The 21,609-nt window shown below is 42.2% G+C and overlaps 1 protein-coding gene across 8 annotated transcripts in view; it reads left to right on the forward strand.

The window, feature by feature from the left end:
• TANC2 (tetratricopeptide repeat, ankyrin repeat and coiled-coil containing 2) overlaps nucleotides 1-21,609 on the forward strand; it is a 196,449-nt gene that overhangs the window by 58,100 nt on the left and 116,740 nt on the right. For 6 of the 8 annotated variants that reach the window (XM_035136412.2, XM_035136410.2, XM_060282288.1 and 3 more), the window contains one exon: nucleotides 18,977-19,048. The exons of 1 other annotated variant lie outside the window; for it this stretch is intronic. In XM_035136412.2, coding sequence (XP_034992303.2) covers nucleotides 18,977-19,048 — 72 coding nt within the window. Of the gene's footprint in view, nucleotides 1-1,512; nucleotides 3,952-18,976; nucleotides 19,049-21,609 lie in introns of those variants that run through there. One more of the 8 variants, XM_035136414.2, reaches the window with a different exon arrangement.

A 21,609-nucleotide genomic window follows, 5' to 3' on the forward strand; every position in this document is an offset into this window, starting at 1 on the left:
TCAGAGCAGCGCCACCGGGATTGCTGGAGCCCTTAGCCACGCCACACAGGCCGTGGGAAGTGGTGTCCATGGACTTCATCACAGATCTGCCTTCTTCCAGGGGCAAGACCGCAGTGTTGGTGGTGGTGGACCTCATGTCCAAAATGTGCCATTTTATACCGTGTGCCAGGGCGGTCTCTGCAGAAGAGACAGCCAAACTGTTTGTGGATCACGTATTCAGACTGCATGGATTACCCTTAAGGGTTATTTCGGATCGTGGCCGCCAATTTGTTTCCAGGTTCTGGCGGCGGCTCATGAACCTCCTGCAGGTGGAGGTCAGCTTGTCGACGGCTAGACACCCGCAGACCAATGGACAGGCGGAGAGGGTCAACGCCATTCTGCAGCAGTACCTGAGATGTTACGTCAGCCAGAGGCAAACGGACTGGGTGGATCGCCTGCCACTGGCAGAATTTGCCTACAACAATGCGGCGCACGTCTCCACAGGGGTGTCGCCCTTTAAGGCCAATTACGGGCGTGACCTCAGATCTTTCCCAGAGAGGGAGGGGGAGGAGGGGGAGGAAGGCCCACAGGCTGAGGATTGGGCAGAGGAACTGGAGACGGTGCACCAGCAGCTCAGAGAACACTTGGAGAGAGCCAAGGAAGCGTACAAGAGGGGGGCAGATCGCCACAGGCGACCGGGGGAGGTCATTAGGGTGGGGGACAAAGTTTGGTTGTCCTCGGAGGGCCTTCCCATCAGAGGGCGATGCAAAAAGCTGGCGCCCAGAAGGTTGGGCCCCTTCACGGTCACGCAACAGGTCAACCCGGTGGCATACAGGCTGGCACTGCCAGAGGACACGAGGGTGCACCCAGTGTTTCATAGATCGCTGCTGTCGCCGTACAGGGAAAGCAGCAGGCTCCGAGACAGCGAACAAACCCCTGAGGGAGGGGGGGAGAGGGAAGGCAGGGAGCAACTCAATGAGGCCACAGCCATCCTGGATTCAAGGTGGGGGGTGGGGGGACTGGAGTACCTCATGGCATGGGAGGATGCTCCACCGTCCCAGAATGAATGGGTCCCAGCCACTCAGATACAGGAGGAATTCCTGGTAGAAGAATTTCACGCCCTTTTTCCCCATAGACCCAAGCCCTGGCACATGGAAAGGGAGGGGGAGGGGGAGGAAGCACGGGAGAGCAGTTCACCATGGCGCTGGGAAGCGGAGTTTGAGGAACCAGAGGATGAGGTATGGGTGTCACCGAGATCCACCCAGTCAGAGGAAGGAGCAGATTGGCAGAACATTTTTACCCCCACCAGCTCTGACGCCACAGACTTTTTGGGATTCCCGTCCTCCCAGGCGGAAGGGGGGGGCTTGCAGGACTGGGGGGAGGTGTTCACACCAACGGGCTCGGAAAGCACTGAGTTCTTAGGCTTCCAGTCGTCACCGACACCTGGGGGGGACCTGGCGAGGGGTGAAGGAGAGCTTGGGAGGGGGGTGGATGTGAGGGACAGGGGATATCGCGAAGTCCCTCCCCTCCTGAGTTCAAGCCAATCCCCGAGCACAGGGGGAAGCAGAGAGAGTTCCGATTCCAGTGGGGAAGCAGGAAGTCGTGTCCGAGGCTCAGGCAAGGTAGAGGAGCCAGGGTCCCAGGTGGGACAGGAAGGGGCGAATAAGGGCGGGAGACCCATCCCCCCAACTCCGGAATTACGCAGAAAGAGGAGGGGAAAGAGGATGGGTCTGCCAAAGCTTTTGTGTTGGAGAAAGACGCGCCAAAAGCCATTAGGAGGTTCTGAAACCGACTGACCACATCACTCCGTGTAAATAGCAATGACTTAAGCACTGTAAATACGCAGCACCAATAAAAGAATAAAATGCAGAGCTGCGTAGCGTCGTTACTCTGAAGTAGTCCACTCCGGCCACTGTGACAGCTATGATTGGGATTTATTGCACGTCTGATTGCAGCTTTTGAGTCTTCATGTCGAGGGAAAAAACAGAATTGCTTCTGTAGTGGACTCTGTTTTCTGTCCTTACAAGAACAAATTATGGAGAATTTTGGTAGGAGAGCGAGCACATTTTGTAACTTCAACCATTTTACTGTACCAAGCATTTTGCTAGATAACCTCCCACCACCATACGGTTTTATAGCTTTCGCAGATGGTTTTGAACAGTATTATGAAAGATCTTGTGCCATATTTTAAGAATATCACCCCTGTAGCCTAGTTTCTTACACTTCTTGGTTAAAATTGCATTTTGAGCATTCAGCAACCTATAAAATGAATGTAACCTGTAAAATTTCTGAACAGTTTAGGTTGAGTTTGTTCTTCATTATTATTGGAGAGATTTGGATTCAGATCCTACCTCATCCACAAAAGCACACAGGCTGATTTTGTGCCAAACATTATATTTCAATTAACAATACAGTATATGGTTATATAAGGACGCGGGTGGCGCTTGGGTTAAACCACAGAGCCTAGGGCTTGCCGATCAGAAGGTCAGCAGTTCGAATCCCCATGATGGGGTGAGCTCCCGTTGCTCGGTCCCAGTTCGTGCCAACCTAGCAGTTCGAAAGCACGTCAAAGTGCAAGTAGATAAATAGGTAACACTACAGCGGGAAGGTAAACGGCGTTTCTGTGTGCTGCTCTGGTTCGCCAGAAGCGGCTTTGTCATGCTGGCCACATGACCCGGAAGCTGTACGTCGGCTTCCTCGGCCAATAACGTGAGATGAGTGCTGCAACCCCAGAGTCGGTCACGACTGGACCTAATGGTCAGGGGTCCCTTTACCTTCATACGGTTGTAAGGATAAAATGGAGGAGACCATGCCTAAGGCCCTTGGATGAAAGGGTTGTTATAATTTTGTTTTGCCGTTTCTGTAAGAAACTCAGGCTGGTACACATTATCTTCTCCCATTTGTTTCCTCACAACAAACCTGTAATGTAGCTAAGAGATAGTGACTGACATCTTTCAACTTTTGTGACCTGGGCTGGCATTTTAACCCAGGTTGTCTCAGTACCTACTACTTCTCCCTGGCTGTCAAAAATTGTAATGCCTTGGGCCAAAACGTACTAGAAACCGAGACTCTCAGAATTGTAGAATTGGACGGGATCCAAGGGTCATATAGTCCAACCTCCTGTGATGCTTGAATCTCAAGGGTAGGAATAATGAGAAGCAACAGGATTAATTCCTTCATGATTCCAATCATAAGTGGATGACTACCGTTGGCCCCAATGAGAAAAAAAAGTGTCACGGCTGAGGCATTGTTCATTTGTATGCAAAATCTATACCTATCAAGCTGTGGGGATTCCATTTATGCATTATATATGTATTTTATTTTCAGAATACCTTGGGATGAATTGTATTATTTTTGCACGTGTCCTTGGAGTATGGGAGTTCTTCTGCCACCCATCCAGGCATTTTAAACACTAAAGCTGTGTATTTTAAAAACGAAAGCTTTAAAAAACGATGGTCATTGTAATGCAAAAAGCTTACAAGAGTGTGCCTTTAAAGTAACTTAATGCGGTAAGGTAAAATATCCATAATCCATATGCACACTGTGACACACAGCTATAATTGTCTGGCCTTCGCTATTGGTTTAGATATCAGGACATGCATTGCCTTGATGCTGCTTGATATACATCCTGTCTCCTTAAGTTGAGATTTTGCCGTGAGCATCCTAAGGGGTGGTGGTGTGCTGATTTACCGTGACGCAATGGGTTAATGAAGAATGAAAGTAGAGCACAGACATTCTACTGAGAAGACGTAACAGCTTGCCTGCAGCTGTAGGGCTCTACGTAGGCACCTGTGGGTCTCAGTGTGTTTAATGCACAGACTGCAGTATGAGGCTAGCACTGACATTTGCTGACTACAGTATACTCCTTTGCCTGCTGTTCTGCCAGCTTCTGCACCATCCAGAAGACAGGCAAAATGGTGCAGTGTGTGAGAGGCTTCCTTAAGAAACAATAACCTTCAGTATGATGCAGAGGTAGGTTTGCAATGCTGTTTAGCTGCACAGAGAGGGGGAGAACAAGAGGAATTGCTTTAGCAAAAGCATTCTGATTATACTAGCCTATTTAATCCTTATTTTAGTGACAAATATTTAAATATTGCAAATAAAATACATTTGCATGCCAATAGAAATAAAGTTGACCATATTACTTACATGCATTATGCAGTATATACTGGTTTTCCTTGTTTTTAAGAAATATTTTTTATTCTTATGTCAAGCTGTATCCTTTAGCTAACATTACAGCAAGCTTCTTTTAGTCACAAATTATTTTCAAGTGAGGGAGGCAGGAGAAAAGAATAAAGTTTTATTTTAGAATAGAGTGGAGGATTTTCAGTTGAGATGGCAGAGGAGGAAAACACGCAGTGGAAAATGAATGCTACACTTGCCACTTTATCTTTTATTGATGAATGCAATACCCTGTTAGGTTTGAATTGCAAATGGTCAGCATTAAAAATAGTGCCTTTGTCTGACTGTTGATCAGATTGATCCTGTTGGAGACAGGGAGGGATATAAAAGAACCACAAAGAACCCGAGAAAACAAACATTTAAGAACAGCTAGCTGGCTTTTGCTTTATATTTTTTTGCTCGGAACATTGTATGTCCAAGATAGCTCTAGGTCATTAGATTGATATGAAGACACAACAACTGTACAAACATTTTAATAAAACCTGACACAGAATGATACCTCATTGCGACATACTATTTGTTAGCTTTTAAAGATTGATTTTATGTTTGTTTTTGAGCAACCTATAGCATGACTCAAGCTTTGGTCACTGGATGCTAGTGATTAAGGAGCATGATAAAAAGGTTAAATTAACTGGCCACACCTGGGTATGGGGGGGTGCATTTTAAACTGTGATATTGTAAGTTTATAATTAAGTTACTCCCACAGAAAGTGGGAGTGAGGAACATTTTAAGCAGTGCTGTGTTAACTGAAGGGAAAAGGGATAGTACAGATTGCTGACCTTTGGTTAAAGCAGTTAGAAAACCTTTGCTTAAAGAATTGCTTCTGTCAGTGTACCTCAAGATAAAAACCTCAAATATACATAGAAATGGTGTGGTGCTATAGATTATGATTGTGTGCAAATGACCCAACATGATGATTGCATTCATGGAATAAAATAGTTACACAGGAGAATAATGGAAATTTAATGGAAATGTAGTTTTATGCAGTTTTGTATGTTAAGAAGTACAGGCCTGAACATCACCCATACTGCATACTGGTACTATTTCATTTCCATCCTCTTATTTTGAGGAATGGAAGGCTCTTCCCTTATGTTTAAGTTGCATGTTGAGCTGCTGACCGGGTGGTCACTGGTGTGTTTCAATTGTAAGCATGTTATTACTTGAAAGAAGCAAATAATTTGCCAGAGTTACATATGCTTGCTCTATTAACCATGTGATAACTTCTGGACATCTTAATGTCTCTAGAATGTTATATAATGCTGATGGAGTGATTGCAGATGAAATAGAGTAATATGATTGGTTCTGTAATAGGATACAGTAACAGTGGGAAGTGTTATACCTTTCTGATTCAACCTCACCTTCAGCATGCTTGTGAGAAACAATAATTTCTGTTAATTTTTAAAGTAAAAAATAAAGATGAATTGCAGTGAGAGCTGTCTTGAGCTGTTTCCTTTATAGTGCAGCACGTTTTGTCTGGATCAAGAGGTACTCTGTTCTTTATTGTGTAGTGAATATTCATATATTATGCTATGCTCTTTGGGTTGGTTTCTGTTAGACAAATGTTTGCGCTATATATTTTGACATATAGGCACTTTACAGTTTGCAGAAGGAGGTGGGGGCAATCGCTTAAAAATGGGATGTAAAATTTTACATTCGTGACAGATTAGCTGAATAAAATCGTGGGCCGTTAGCTTCAAAATTGTTTTAATTTATCTTTTAAAAGATGTAATTTTGGAGATCATTGACACACCTTGTAATTGGCATTCCTACAGCAGGCTATTGCAGTCCAAGCAGTTGGAGAATAAGCAGTCTTCCTTTGACTGCTTATTAGGTCAGAATAATGTATGCTGGCCTTGATATATTTATTACTTATTGCAAGCTGATGCAGTGAAGCACACTTCTTGCTTTATTAAATGTATGGCCATTTCCTTTTAACCTAAAATATTTAAAAGGCTAATTGTACTCTGAAGCTTCTTGTTGCAAAAGGTACCTGTTTTGAGATAATAGAATTTAAGCCTTGTTTTTGCTTGTGTTTCAGAGGCTGCAGAATGTATATGGCTGTGCAGATAAGAGTTGCAGATAAAATGGGATGTAGAAGTGTTAGAAGCAAAATATATTCTGTTACGTAAAATATTTGTTGCTATGTATTGTTTTAGCACTTACATTTCATGATCATCTGGTATGCTAATAGAGAGGTAGAATAGAGACATCTGCTTGTTAGTCTTTCATGCTCAAAACAAAATGGCTGGTGACTCCCATTGCTGCAAACTGCAGATGAAAAACTGGCTGCAATTAAAATATATTTCCAGTGAAAGGGGAAAGCACAATGATTTTGACTCGATGTTTGGTGCCAGTTGTTGTTTGCAGAGAAGAAGAGTAAAACAGTAGCTTCTTATTAGAGCAAATTTGCAAGCAAATAGCCTGGGCTGTGATTTCTAAACAAAGTTTTAAATGCGAGATTACATGCCAGATGAATCTTTTTAGTTCTGCTTTTGTATGTGTTTATTATCTTTTTTTTAGAGCAACTAATGTTTCCATTTATTTAAAATAAAATATCATTTAATTGCTGCATGTGAAGTGCCTCAAATAAAAGTTCAAGTTTCTGAATTCGTAGGTTTAAAAATATATCTTAGGAGAGGAAAAGGCTTTTCATGTGTGTACTCAAAGCATCTTTAGGGGAGCAACTGTTATGGGTTTAAATGTAGGAAAGTGATGTTACATAAGATAATTCTCAACTTTCTGGGATACAAGGAATTGTCCTTCTAGCCCTTTTTTCTATAGTGACAATTCCAGACATGACTTTTCAGTTTCCAGCTGGCTGTTAATTGAATATATAGATCCACTCCTATAGTGGAAGTCACTTGTCTGCTCTGACCCAAGCAAATGCAGTCCGTGTGGAAATGATTTGGTCATGCCACACCCAGCAGCCTCTTAAGACATACATAACTGTGTGACAGTCTATGCACACACTAACACAATTTATTTCTGGCCACAGCAATATGCACAGAAGCTTCTGCTGCTCCTAGGACTGTCATTCTCAAGATGAAGCATATTTTGACAGTGGGCTAAAGAGATTCCATCCCCCCGCCCCCAGTAGTTATTTTCCTGATGTATTGATTATTCAATTTAATTTACATAGCAGCAAAGAGCTTCATCATCACATCTGTGACTATAGAATCATAGAATAGTAGAGTTGGAAGGGATCATGAGAGGCCATAATTCAGTGGTAGAGCACACTGCATGCCGAGGGTCACACATTTTATTCCTGGTATCCAATGAAAAGGATTGCAGATAAGAGACTTGGAAAAGACCACAGGCAGCTAGTTTTGACTGAAACCGCTCTGAATAGGTCGGAGGAGGTGGAACACCAGCTTGTACCCATTTTTCACCCCAGAACAAATATATTTCGATATAGTGCTTACCACGTTTAGTCATATTTGATTGATTGATTGATTTTTTTTACAGCCGCCCATCAAGAACTATTTCCTGAGCAGCTTACAACAAAACCATACTAAAATACAACATATAACAATTAAATGCAACAATAACCAGTAACGGACAGGAAAAAACCCTAGCCCCCTCTAAAAAAAACCCCTTAAACAACATAAAACAATTTGTAGCCTGGATTTTAAAAACACAATTAAAAAGCCTGGGTGAATGAAAATGTATTAATCTTGGTGCAGAAAAGACTAGGAGGCTGAAAAGCAGGGTAAAAATGTAACAAAAAATAGCTAGACTGCAGGGTGAAGTACTGTATGGCCAGAAACGGCAGGGTGCAGGAAGTTGAAGCGAATCCCAGAAACCCTTGGAAGCAGCATGTCCCAGGATACTTTGCACCATTTTAGAGGACTCTGGGCACATTTTAACTTTTCACAGGGCAATGGCTTCAGCCACAACTTGGGTGTACTTCCTTCCAGCATATCTTGTGTGTCCCCTGTTCCCACTTACATAGCATATTACATATTACCGTGTAGTTAATACAATTAACTCTGTGATGGCTATAGGTGACTTTTTCTTATCAAGCTCCTGTCATATTACATAATCTGCTTTTCTAGACAAGGGAATGGAAATCCAATGAGCAAGGAGCTTATATGAAATCACTGGAATTGTTTACCTTTAAGAATGGTTGATCTTTTACTTTCAAACAGCTGACTCCCCTGCCATATCTCAAGAACAATATTTAACTCCCCAGCGTCTCAAAAGCAGTGTGCCTTGCAGCTTCAGAGCTGCTGTTTGGGGCAAAGCATGTCTGACGCTGCAATCCTATGCACACTAAACTGTGACTAAGCTGAAATGAATACAAAAAAACCCCCACCTTCTGAGTTAACGTGCATAGGATTGTGCCGTAAAACACACTTTTGACTATTTGGCAAGTGAAAAAAGATTTTGAAAAGTTCATTTGCAAAACCATTAAGATAAACAGAAGCAGGAAAGCAACCAGGGAAGCAGCTGTGCCATGAGATAGCAGGTGGGAAAATAAACATTGCAGAGAACCCAAATAAAATATTTCTGTTCATTGAAGCTATCAGGAGCTTTCCCTTCTTGCAAATAGCAGGTGGGTCAGCCAGGTCTGGGACTGCAACAGGGGTCAGAAGGCTAAACCTCCTCTACCCTGTTGTTGGGGTCCCAATCAGGACTGGAGTCCTGCATGGGCTATTTGTGAAAGCAAAGCCCTGCACTTAACCATGTGGTTAATGTAACATGTAGTTTGCCCCTTAGATGCCAGAGATAGACTATTGTTTTACTTGTTCAGATTATTATTACTTTCAGCTTGTGCAGCTTGAGGATGGTATTTTGAGCTTCCCTGGGTGGGCCCGTGCTCAGAAAGGCAGTACAGTACAGTATATAAATAATTTTACATTGAAGGATGGAGACTAACTACTTGTACCCTTTACCTCGTTCTTTCTGGTTGATTAAAGCTGCCAGAACTAGCTGCCATACATAGGGTGGAATTCAGTGTTGCACTATTACAACTGTTTTGCCTGTGCAAACATTTTAGCTTGACAGACAGAACAATCTCCCCCTCCTCACACTCTCTGTTCGGGGTTTTCTCCTGATACCCTCCTCGAATCATGGGGGAAGGGCAGAAGGGGAGAGGGAAAGCCCCATTGCACAAGTGAAAGTCCTTGTGCAAGGCTTCAGCTGAGGGGCTTCTTAGGTGAATCCCACTCTTAGACATTGGAGGTAGCCAATCTTCTGCTCAGTTGGTGCCTCTGCATCTCATCTCCAGGTGCTTCTAGAAGAAATTAAATATTTAGACCTTTTATGATCTGAGTTCTAACTTTGTATGGGGATAGAAATTGACTTCCGGAGAATCGCAGCACCCCAGCACATCCCTAGTGGATTACTTGCACTGAGAGATGGACTGAGACCATGCCAACATGTTGATTCTTGTACACCTCTCAGCAGCTTTTTGATACCATCAACCACAGTATCTTTCTAGGTCACCTTGTCAGAGTGGGAATTATTTTACATTGTTTTATGTACACAATGTACATACTGGACACACTGAAATGGGGCTTGAAAGAACATTTTGTTAACCCTAATGCCTTAGGGGAGCAGGAAGAATGAGTGTGCATATGCAATGGTTGTCATGTTTCTGTGCATGTGTGTATGGTTATGATTCTGTGTTGCAGAAAATGCTGAAGAGAGTATTTGTGCACATGTCATGCAAACCAGGCACCCATTAACCTTATAATCTTACAGTTTGTAATATTCATTTTTATTTAAGAAAATGTTGTCCCACCCTTCTAATGCATACATATTACTTAGTGTGGCTTATACAGTCATACCTTGGTTTAAGTACTCCTCGGTTTGAGTATTTTCAGTTTAAGTACTCCGCGGACCCATCTAGAACGGATTAATCCACTTTCCATTACTTTCAATGGGAAAGTTCGCTTCAGGTTAAGTACGCTTCAGGAACCAATTGTGTTTGTAAACCGAGGTACCACTGTATAGTTTATTCTCTGTTTTGGACAGGGTTGTACTCCCCCTGAAGTGTTTGGCTGGTAGTCTGAGGGTTCTCCTTCATCTGTTTTTGTCACTTGATCACTGGGGGGATAAGGAGACTCCATGCAGACTTCTACATTTTCACTTGCCACATTCATGATGCCCAATGCGGTGCCTCCCACTCATGTTTGAGTTTGCAGAGGCAGGTGGGGATCATACTAGCAGATCCCCGGTTTGTGGCAGTTTCTGCTTCCCTCTCTAGCTGCATGGATAGGAGGAAGGCTGGGGGTTGCTCGGGTGATTGTAGAAGAGACGCCTCCTGCATCTTCTCTCCGAACAGCCAAGCCAATGAGGGATAATGGTACTTCCTTAGCTGTTTGGAGGAGAGACATCCAGCTGTTCTGGAGGGAAGCATCCATGATACCTTACTGCTCTAAGTGGCCAACCTGCCCTGCAGGATTCAAAGCAGCAAGTTGCTTGGGGAGGCTGGACGCAGGCTTCATGGGCAGGCAGAGAGTGTAGTGCCTGCTCCTAGGGGCCTTTACATGTGAGCTGTGCAGAGGGGAAAGGCACAGCATGGGGAGAAGAGAGTGGAAAGTTATTTCAGAAGGGATTGTTGAGAGTGGGGCAGCAAAGGAGACAGGCTAGGGGAAGCAGCAGAGCTGAGCAGCTGGAGAGAGATGTCATGAAGAGAAAGAAATCATGGAGGGAAAGTGGATGGGCAAGAGAGCAGAGAGAAGAGTGGTCTCTTCTAGACTGAAAAGACCTGTGACAGACACTGCTATTCAATTACTAACAGCTAATTATTCCTCAAATCCACTGTTGCCAAGTCACCAGGAGTGGTTTGTGTTGAGTCACTACGGAGTGTGTTAATTGTTCATTAATTGTTAACAGTTTTTATTCTTATGAGATAAAGAAAGACTGTTATAATTCATTAGACACTTAGAGTGATTGCCAATCTGCCCCTCCTTATCTTCATTACAGAACCCTGAGGCATTAGAGGAGGAACCTGGTGACCACAATTTTTGACTTGGGCAAAAAGTGTAGGCCTTTGCCTCCGTTGAACAGAGTTCCTCTTACCAGCTTAGGCTTGCAATTGGAATACCAGCCTATCTAGACAGCAAGAACATGTCCTTAGTTATTCACGATCCAGTAACCACTAGATTTGGACTACTATAATGCATTATACATGGGACTTCCATTGCTGATGGTACCGGTAGCTTACAATATAATAGGAACATACGTTATGTACGTATGTTCCTATTATATTGGTGCTCCATCCACTGCACAGGCTCCTAGTCGTATTTCCATACTCAATCCAAAGTGCCAATTTGAGCTTTAAAGCCCTTCACAATTTGAGATCAGGGTACCTTAAGAATCTCTTCTCTCCATATGCATCTGTCCAGACTGTTAGGATCTTCATCTGCCTTCTGTTTCCAAGCTGTCCTCATTAATTAAAGTGTAGTGGGTGGCTTCTGGTGAACATGCCTTTTCTGCAGTGGGGCCCTGATGATAGAATGGTCTTTCTAGCGAAGCTCACCTGGTTCTAGCGAAGCTTACTTGGTCGCAAGTGGCTGATAGTCAAAATGTGAAATGCGCTTGGTGCCTGGGGAATTTCGAACACTGTTTCGGGCTGTGATTCTACACTGTGGAAAGAGAATGCAAGTTTTAGATGTAAAAAGTGGGGGAAAACAACTATAAAACCCATAAAGCATAGGTGAGGAATAACAAAGCCTCGTAATAAATGATTTGCTCAGTTTTGGTAAACTATGGTATGGAATTCTTAACCACAAACAAGTAACAAATACCTTTCAACATATAAAGATTTCTTCCTCTCAGCACTGAGCAATTGAAGCCACTTAGAACTAAAATGGGACAGCACACCATCAGCTCCTGAAGAGACCATCAATGGCCAGAGATGACTATTGGACACACTTTTCCTCACTTGACCTGGGAATGCTTAAGAAAGACCTGTGTGCCCTGAGGGAATGTGGAAGCTAGGAAGCCCAGGCCAGGGAGCTTGTGCCACCAGTTCCTGAACAGACCATTAGTTGGCCTGAGAGGACTCTGTTGCTCTATATTTTATACAAATTATTTGTCTTCCGCTGTGAGAGGCAGTGGAAGACAGGAGTGCCTGGCAGGCTCTGGTCTATGGGGTCACGAAGTGTCGGACATGACTAAACGACTAAACAACAACAAGTATTTTAAGACAGTGAATTGCCCTGGGTACCCAGGCAGAAAGGCAGTATATAATGTAATAAATAAATAATAAACTGAGAAAGGGAGCTTAGATTTCAGTGGCATGTCTCCAGCACAGATTAAATTCCCAGGATCTCTCCCTTTAAGCACCAACTTCTCCCTCCTGCCAGCAAACTACATCCAGAGAAGAAGCATTTCTGTTTCCCTCAACATATATAGCCCACTTTTCATTTTGTTTCTTCCTTCAGCAGCCCTTCAAAAGAAACACCCATCTCCTCCCCCTCCCCATGACTAAATTATGTCAAGATCTCCACAGGCAGTGCTATTTTGTCTAGGAAAAAAAGGTGCCAGAACTCACAATGAGCTCCTCCTTTATTCTGTTAATGGCAATGGCGTCAACCTGAGAGGTGCCAGAACTGAGTTCCAGTGAGTTCCAGCTGAAAAAAGCTCTGTCCACAGGGTCTGTTCAGGAGTTTGTTTCAATGCTAGGGTTGAGTTCTGGAGTATGGAAAGAAAAGTAGATGTGAGCATGTCTACTAGCAAATCCAGGTATTATGCATTTGCGAGCAGTTGCTCCTCAGCACTTGTGTAGTCACCATTTTCAGTACAAGGGCTGAGCCCATGATCCTTTCACTCCACGATAATCCATTCCTGGCCTTCTCTTCTGTTTGTTCCCTTACCCACATTGCAGCCAATTCCCAAAATAAAGGTGTATTCAAAACAACCAAACCAAACCAAACCAAACCACAGCATCGTGAAAAAAGACCCTTCTCATTTTTAATGTTTCATTGTGATGCTTTATTGGTGAATTAATGTTCAGAGTAGAAAGCTGAAGACAGCACTTCCCTTGCCCTAACCTTCTCCCCCCTCCCCCCTTCCATTTCAAAATCTATTGCTTGTATGGGAGAAGCAGAATTAGCTCTCCTAGTAGAAATTACCCCCCCCCCCAGTCTGTCACAGCTATCAGATACTAAAAGCATTCATTTACATTTAACACAAAAGCTTTTAGAATGAATTTCAGAGGAATGGAAAAAATGGATAACAGATCTTACCCTTCAGCTCTCTATATTGGACAAACAGGCCAAACCCTACACCAAAGGATAAATGGACACAAATCTGACATCAGGAACCACAAGACAGAGAAACCAGTAGGAGAACACTTCAATCTCCCAGGACATTCTATACAAGATCTCAAAGCAGCTGTTTTATTACAGAAAAATTTCAGAAACAGACTGAATTGCAACTCAGAAGTTGCTGAATTGCAACTCATTAGCAAGCTTAAAACCATGGAGCCACCTGGAATGAACAAAGACATAGGATTCTTATCTCATTATACATGATCAAGCTTTCCTTGGCACCTCAGCCCTTGCTTCCCCCCCCCCCGCAAGACCAGTTGCAGTCATTAACAGTCGTTAACAGTCATCAACAGGTTTACCACTCCTATCAGCCCATCACCCATTCCCATCACCCCCACCCCCACCCTCTGAATATACATAAGGGTCTGGTGGATTCTGTTTCAGTGTATCTGACGAAGTGTGCATGCACACGAAAGCTCATACCAAAATAAAAACTTAGTTGGTCTTTAAGGTGCTACTGAAGGATTTTTTTTATTTTAGATCTTACCTGTGTTCAGCCATGATAGGCATAGCTGCCAAGTTCTCCCTTTTTTAAAAGGGAAATTCCCTTATGCTGAATAGGCTTCCTCACGAGAAAAGGGAAAACTTGGCAGCTATGATGATAGGTGGTTTGGGCATGAACATTATAAATTGGGAGGGGAAATGATGTATTTCTTTTTAGAACATCAGTATGCAGTTTTTTATGGTTCTGACACTGAGCTTAAGCTTTAGTTGTCATCAGCTGCAGAAGTATATGGGTGGGGAAGTTAAGTTGCTTCCTTAAAACTGAGATAATGGGTTGGTTGTGTTTTCCCTGAGACAGGATTTTGGAAGACGTGGCTGCATCATGCCTGTTAGGAGAGTACATTAATAGTATCGAACTCAGTAAAACTACTACTCATTTCCTCTTTATTCTGTATGTGAATAACTCATAATCTATTTGTTAAAGTAGTGATACCCATAAAGCTGCTTCTAGCTTAATTTTGTTGCTCTTTCCTTAAGAGCCAAATGAGAAATGGCATCACGCCATCTTCACTTAGGTGTGGGAGACAGGGGTGCCATCTCACCCTCAGGATTGTGGGTGCCCGCCACCGCAAGGTGGACATTTGACGTCACATGCGTACACATGTACATAATATATTAAAACAATTCTTTAAAAATATAGTTTAAAAGGCTCTTCTTAAAAACCTAAAAACTCCCTTAAAAGAACCAAGTCTTCAAAAATTAAAGGATCTAAGAAAGTCTTTAAAAGAATCCTTCCAAAAGAATTTAAAAATTATAATGTAGCACCTTAGGTATAAGCTTTCATGTGCCTGACCACCACATTTATATTATTGTGGGTGCCCGAGCACCCACGGCACCCTGAGTTGGCTCCTATGGTGGGAGAGATCAAAAATGCCAGGAGCTCTAGAAGGAATTGTGAGACTGAAGTCCCTAATGTAAGGTGTGAGTTGGAAGGGGCACCAGATCCATAGCCTGGAGACTGTGTATTACTGCTTTGGTGGGAAACGTCACTTCGTCATTTCTCCAGCAGATAGGAGAGTACCACCCTTCCATCAACAAAGTGAGCACAGCCAGAGATTCTTTGCAAACAGATTTACTTCCAACAACAGGAACAGGCTGAGTTGTCTCAGTTCCTAGAGTTACCCAGATGTGGCTCATCTTTGTTTAATGCAGTTCCCTGTTGCAGTGTATTTCTCATCCATGCTGAAGGAACCTTGCCACAACTATATGCTTGCATTTTTGCAGATTACTGCTTTGACAAAAGAAAAAGAAAAAATGCAGTATAAAAGCATCTAAAAGATATAAACACAATTTCTGTAGCAGTTATACAAAAAATACCCAATATCAAATGAGTGCATTGTTCATTATATTACTATCATGCCCACCTTTCAAGAAACATGAGCATAGGAGGAAGGGAAGCATAATAATAATAATAATAATAATAATAATAATAATAATATATTTATACTCCACCCATTTGGCTGGGTTTCCCCAGCTACTCTGGGCAGCTTCCAACAAAATATTGAAAATACATTAAAACATCAGTCATTAAATACTTCCCTAAACAGGACTGCCTTCAGATGTCTTCTAAATGCCAGATAGTTGTTTATTTCTTTGACATATGATGGGAGGGCGTTCCACAGAGCGGGCACCACTACTGAGAAGGCCCTCTGCCTTCAGAGGGAGTGACTATACTGTAGATACTATCAGATCAGAGGAAGCCAAAGGAACTCAGGAATTCAGCATATGTGACTGTAGCAAAGCAGTTGGTTGATAGCTTTTATGATAGCTGATCCTGGATAAACAGCAAGGCAATTGGACACCAGCTCCATGACACACCAGATACGCTTCATATTTGATAAATTTTCAGACTTCTTGGATTTTTCATTTCCCGTGGAGGCATTTGCTTCCAAGAGCATAATTGTTAAGGGCTATGGAGAATTTCTGTCATTTGGAGTTTGGATGTGGCATTCTCAAATCCACTGTTTGTACATGCTGTTTGACCTTAGTTTTCCCTTGAGTAATACTTGTCACAAATGAATCATTGACTCATACAACCTGTGCTGAATTTAATTTGATCAGCCTTGTACGTAAGAACTCCTTGCAAGCAAGTGAATGGAATTAATTCTGTGCAGGCAAGTGCAGGCTGGCATAGGAAGGAGAGATTTCTCAGTCCCTTCTCTGCTAGCCCACCAGGTAGAAAGCTTTTTTATTTTTGCTAGTCTTCCAAGAGCTCTTAAAAAAACAGGCCAGTAACTTTTCTAGCTTGATATATAAAGCTCAATTAGACATGCCACTGTACTAATCTCCATTCTATAATGTGCTGTACCAATAATACCTAGAGACGTCAGGGAGCAAGGAAGACTTCAACCAGCCGGAGGGAGGAGCTGGACAGTGATGGCGCTGGAGGCAGAGGGGAAGGGCACAATCTTGTCACAGAGAGCTAGGCACCACCTTCATTGGGGCATCAGATACACCCACCCAGATGAGTATGGATGGGTTTGTGCTGCATATCTGTAGGGAAATAGAATCTCGTGAACTTGCTCACCCCACTTCATCTTTAAAAGCTTGGCAAGAAGTGTGTGCCAACTGTTGGGACATATTTGTAGCTTTTGTTCAGTTATGCCTTGAAACCATGACTTCTGGACCTTGTGATAGCTGCTGAGGTTGTACTGCTACGAGCATGAATGAAGATCTCTTTCTTATTCTCAAGTAATAGCTGCTCTCATGACTTTGGGTGGAAGCATGACAGTGGAGAACGTCAGGCCTGGAGACCACATATGGTCCTCCAGACCTCTCTGTGTGTGTCTCACAAGGTGACACCCACTCCGGGGCCATACCTGTACTTAGCCCTGCTTTGCACTTTTTTTGAGCGTTTCATGCTTGTCTGAATGAAAAATAGAGTAGATTGTGAGTGTTCTGAACAAACTAGGCTAAGACACAAAGGTAACATTCACATTTACTCCTCCCTATTTTGTCTCTGGCCCCGCCTACCAGTTAGCATTTATCCCCTGATTGGCTGCCTGGAAGGGACTGTGGCGTTGAGCTGAAAAAGATTCTCTACCAAAGCTGTAGCAAAATCCTAAAAATCCTATAGAGACATTACCAAAACAAATAAGGACTGCCAACTTATAAAATTTGTGGGTTTTTTGTGTTACTCATATCACATGCCTTTTAAATAATTGATTTTTGATTAATTGATGTTGAAATACATTTATGGAAGTCTTTTTGAAGGATGTGTAAGTGATTTTGCAATTTAATACGCAAGCTGGCTTCTCCTAAATCTGTTCAGAGGTCCCACCTTATCCAATGAAACTAACAGGTTACAAACGCTTCAAGTTACAAACTCCTCTAACCCAGAAATAGTACCTCAGGTTAAAAACTTTGCTTCAGGATGAAAACAGAAATCGTGCTCCGGCGGCACGGCGGCAGCAGGAGGCCCCATTAGCTAAAGTGGTGCTTCAGGTTAAGAACAGACCTCCAGAACAAATTAAGTTCTTAACCAGAGGTACCACTGTACCAGGATCAAAGCAGTGTTTGAAACTCCCATTGTTCTAGGCTCATTTTGCGACAGGGAATTTAATTAGCATGAGCAGTTGCTGAGCCTAAGATTTCAGATTGAAACTAAAGTGTGGAAGGAAAGGAGGACCTTTTTCTGCCTCCCCACATCCAGCTATTCTTTGAAGACTATAGAAGAGACCCTCTTAAGAATATTAGGGGTGGGTGGGTAGGGGAAAGACTAGAACATGTGGAAAATAAACATACTGTAATATTTTAGCTGCAGTTCATTCATTTTCATCTTTGTATTCTTGTTATAAAAAAAATGCCTAGACATTCTGTTGTTGTGCCCATAACCTAGGTTTAAGGTGCCATTTAGCTCCTAGCTTTCATATCTCAGTTTCTAACACTGCATCAAAGTAGCATTGACAAATAAAGAAGCAGGAGCTAAAACTGCTTCTCAGCAATGAGTCTATCAAACAAATTGATTTAAGTTTTGTGTCTTTTTTTCTTTATTGATCACCGATTGATGTTTGGCTTGACATTAATGTGATTTTCAGAATTTTAAGTATTTACTCCTGTAGACACCGTCTAGACTTGAATGGTGGCATCAAAGATATTTGGGGCAGGTTTTCAAGGAGAGTCTGAGGCCTAACTTTCTCTGTGGAAGTTATTTAGCATTGGATGTCTCACTCTTATGTGTGTGTGTGTGTGTTTGTGACTCTTGCTTGGGTAGGACTAGATTTCTAAGGCTATGTGGTAGTGAATATCACATTTGGCATGGGATGCTTCAAGTGTGTAGCCTGTCCTGCTACTACTATCTAGTATTGTAATGTCTGCCTCCTTCGCTCTTTCATTTGTAATTAAATTTATAGTTTATATACTTAATATAAGCTTCAGCTAGCTGTTAATGGCTTTACTTGAATGCACATTCTAGTTTGAATACGCGACACATTCTGGTATATATGTATTGACATGTTTATCTATTGTAACTAATCTTGTAATTTGATCAATGGGAATGACGTGTGGTTAATTGCATAAGATTTCCATGTCCCCATTTATCCACAAAGGTTTATTTGCATGTTAGTTTCTGCTGCTGCAACTTTTTTTCTGTACAGCCCCACAATATAAGAAACATTTGTGTATTATGATTGTTTGGATAATAAATTCAGTGTGAAGGAATATTTCATAGAATAAGCAGCTGGTTTTCAACTACCGGTTTTATTTTGAATATTATCAACTACTTCTTTTGATCAGTTTATCTAAATGATTTAGATCTCACTTGTAAAATTAAATGATGGGCATTGTGATTTTGTCCAGATATTTGTGGAGGCATTGAAAGACTCTTAAAGTAGTTTTGGGGGCCTTTGGTTCAGGGATTAATGACAAGAACCAAAGAGATTTTGCTCCTGGGTTGTTTTTCCCCTCTTGCAACCAAAAGAAAACCAGCTGGCTTCCTAGCCTGATAGTGATGCTACTGGAAGAGAAGCTGCGCCTGCAAGATCTATCTGCCTTGCTGATTTACTTGTGCTGTTTTGGTTCTCCTGCAGATGGAGGAAGCGAGGAACCATCAGACCGAAGGCAGGCAAGCATAGACTACTGTCAGAGCCATTCTGGGCAAGGTAAGTAAACCATGGATTTTCAGATATTACATATGCCTTGCTGCAGAGCCCATTTGTGATTTTATATTTTAGTGTATTTCAGTCTGCAGCGATGCACAATCTTTTTAGAAACACCAAACATTTAAGGATGAAGATAGACTCCTGTGAATAGTTTTATGTATGTACTTCCATTAAATGTGATTTGGACAAAATAATGTTCTGTTTCCTTGAATTAGTAGCCCCCACTTCTCTTCTTGGAGTGGGCTTTGTTGAGCATACTTTATTGGGAATACAGTAGTACCTCGAGTTACGAACACAATCCGTTCCAGATCGCGGTTCGTAACCCGAAAAGGTCTCAAACCGAGCGTGCACTTCTGCGCATGCGCGGGACGCACGCGCCCCGAAAACACTTCCGGGTTTACGGAGTTCGTAACCCGAAGTGTTCGCAACCCGAGCGGGTCGTAAACCGAGGTACGACTGTAGTGAATACAAATATGCATAGCTGTTGGATAATGGGGTTTGATAATGTGGCAGCAGCTTTTTTCAGAGAAAATATTACATCAGAATGCAGTTCAGTTGGGCTGCTTCAAGAAATTAGTGGAAACATATTCTAAGCACTAACCCACTAAATCAGATCTGTGCCAGCTGTTTGCATACTTCCTCTTTTTCTCCACCTGCAAAAAAAATCCAGATTTATTTATTTTGAAGCATTTAAAATCCACTTGATAGTTTCAAGTTCTCTAAGCAGTAGACACATATCTGTATTAATATTTCTAGGAAGTAATTACTCAAAATATGAAAGACGAACCTTCGTCTCATATCTTGAACAGAAATCTAATTAAATACCTGATAGAAAGTTATCTTAATTTTCTGTCAGTAACTTATTAGCTACACAGATTGTGGAATGTCTGTATTACAAGGAAGTTAGCAGACTGTGACATTGGATATTACTTCATTTTTATTGTACGCCTTTAGTGTTCCAATCCAGAATATGACCACTTGGTCATTCTTGTGGCCCTACTTTGGGAAGAAGGGCAGGATATAAATTTAATAAATACATTATAACAGTATTAGTGCTAATGCCTCTCTAAGGCAAGATGAGCCAATGAGTTGTACCCAGCAATGTCAGTTTGGTTTGTGCAGAAAATCTCGTTGCACAAGATGACCCTGTAGTGGAACAAGTTCAATGTTAGCTCTCTTTAGTTTAGCTCTCTTTAGGATAGGGCCCATGCTTCTCTCCCCACCCCAAAAAAACCTTTTGACATTTGCTAATAAGTTCTCTAATCTAAACAGTTCTCTAAAACATATAAGGGAGGCACTCTCCTCGTCAGTGTTTGCATGGCTAAACAAACGAAGTATGGCTTTCCTTGGAGGAGAAGTAAAGAACATAGAATGTGAAAAATGGATGAGCAATTGAATCTGCAATACTTAATAGGCAGGACTTGGAAATATATTTTATTTATTTATATAGGGATTTATATCCTGCCTTTCTAATGCACACAACTTACTCAGGGTGGCTTTCTGTAGTTGGAACCATAACCTCATAATAGAATAACAATATGCAAAACCAGACAAAGTGAGATAAGGTAGGGACATACTCAGTAAATAAAAATAAACATAATTGAATAAAACGTTATCTATACTGTAAGGCGAAACCTGCTGGGATAAAAATGAAGAGTCTTCCAGCTGTTGGAAAATGGCAAGAGAAGGGACCAGTTCAGCCTCATGGTGCAAAGAGTTCCGCAGTTTCGGCATAGCTACTGGTACTCAGAAGGCACTTTCTCTAGTTCCTGTCAATTGTGCTTTCACCATGAGTGAAACAAAGAAGTCCGTTTGTTTGTTTAATTTGTATATCACCCTATACCTGCAGGTCTCATGATGGTTCACACGATAAAATCAGACTATAAAACCCCAAAATACATAATCAAAATAAAAACAGAAACAACCCAACACATATGTCAGGGATTATTGTGACTACTCCTGAGTAACGACCTTCCACATGCTTGTCTTTCAAAAGTCTTTATTAGTGCACATTATTTACAGTGTAGTGAGCTGTCAGTTTTATGTCTCCTCATTCCGAATCAGAATCCGGCACTGCCCCCTTCCGCGATTTGGACCAACATAAAAGCCTCGGGACAGTGAATCTCCTCCCCTTTCTCCTCCTCCTCAATTCCGGAGTCGGGGGGGGGGGTAGGATCTGCGTTCTGCCTGTGTCCTCTCCTCTCTTTCCCTCTCCCTCTCTTCCTGCCTGTGGAGCAGGGGCTCCTGGATGTTGCCAGAGGTCTGGCACTCCCTTTCCGTCTCCTGACTTTCCTCATCCGTCCCTTCGCTTTCATGACTGCTTGAAGATGGGCTGCTTCTGATGAGAGGGGGCTGTTCTCTATAAGCCCTTCCCCTTATAACATATAAGGGAAGTTTTTAATGTTTGATGTTTATCGTATTATTAATATTCTGTTGGAAGCCGCCCAGAGTGGGTGGGGTATACATTATAAATAATAATAATAATAATAATAATAATAGGGCATAGGATGTCAGCCAGCCAAAGGCCTAGTTATAGAGGAGCATTTTTGCCTGGCACCTAA

Source organism: Zootoca vivipara, chromosome 13 (assembly GCF_963506605.1).
Source record: "Zootoca vivipara chromosome 13, rZooViv1.1, whole genome shotgun sequence".
Lineage (NCBI taxonomy): Eukaryota > Metazoa > Chordata > Lepidosauria > Squamata > Lacertidae > Zootoca > Zootoca vivipara.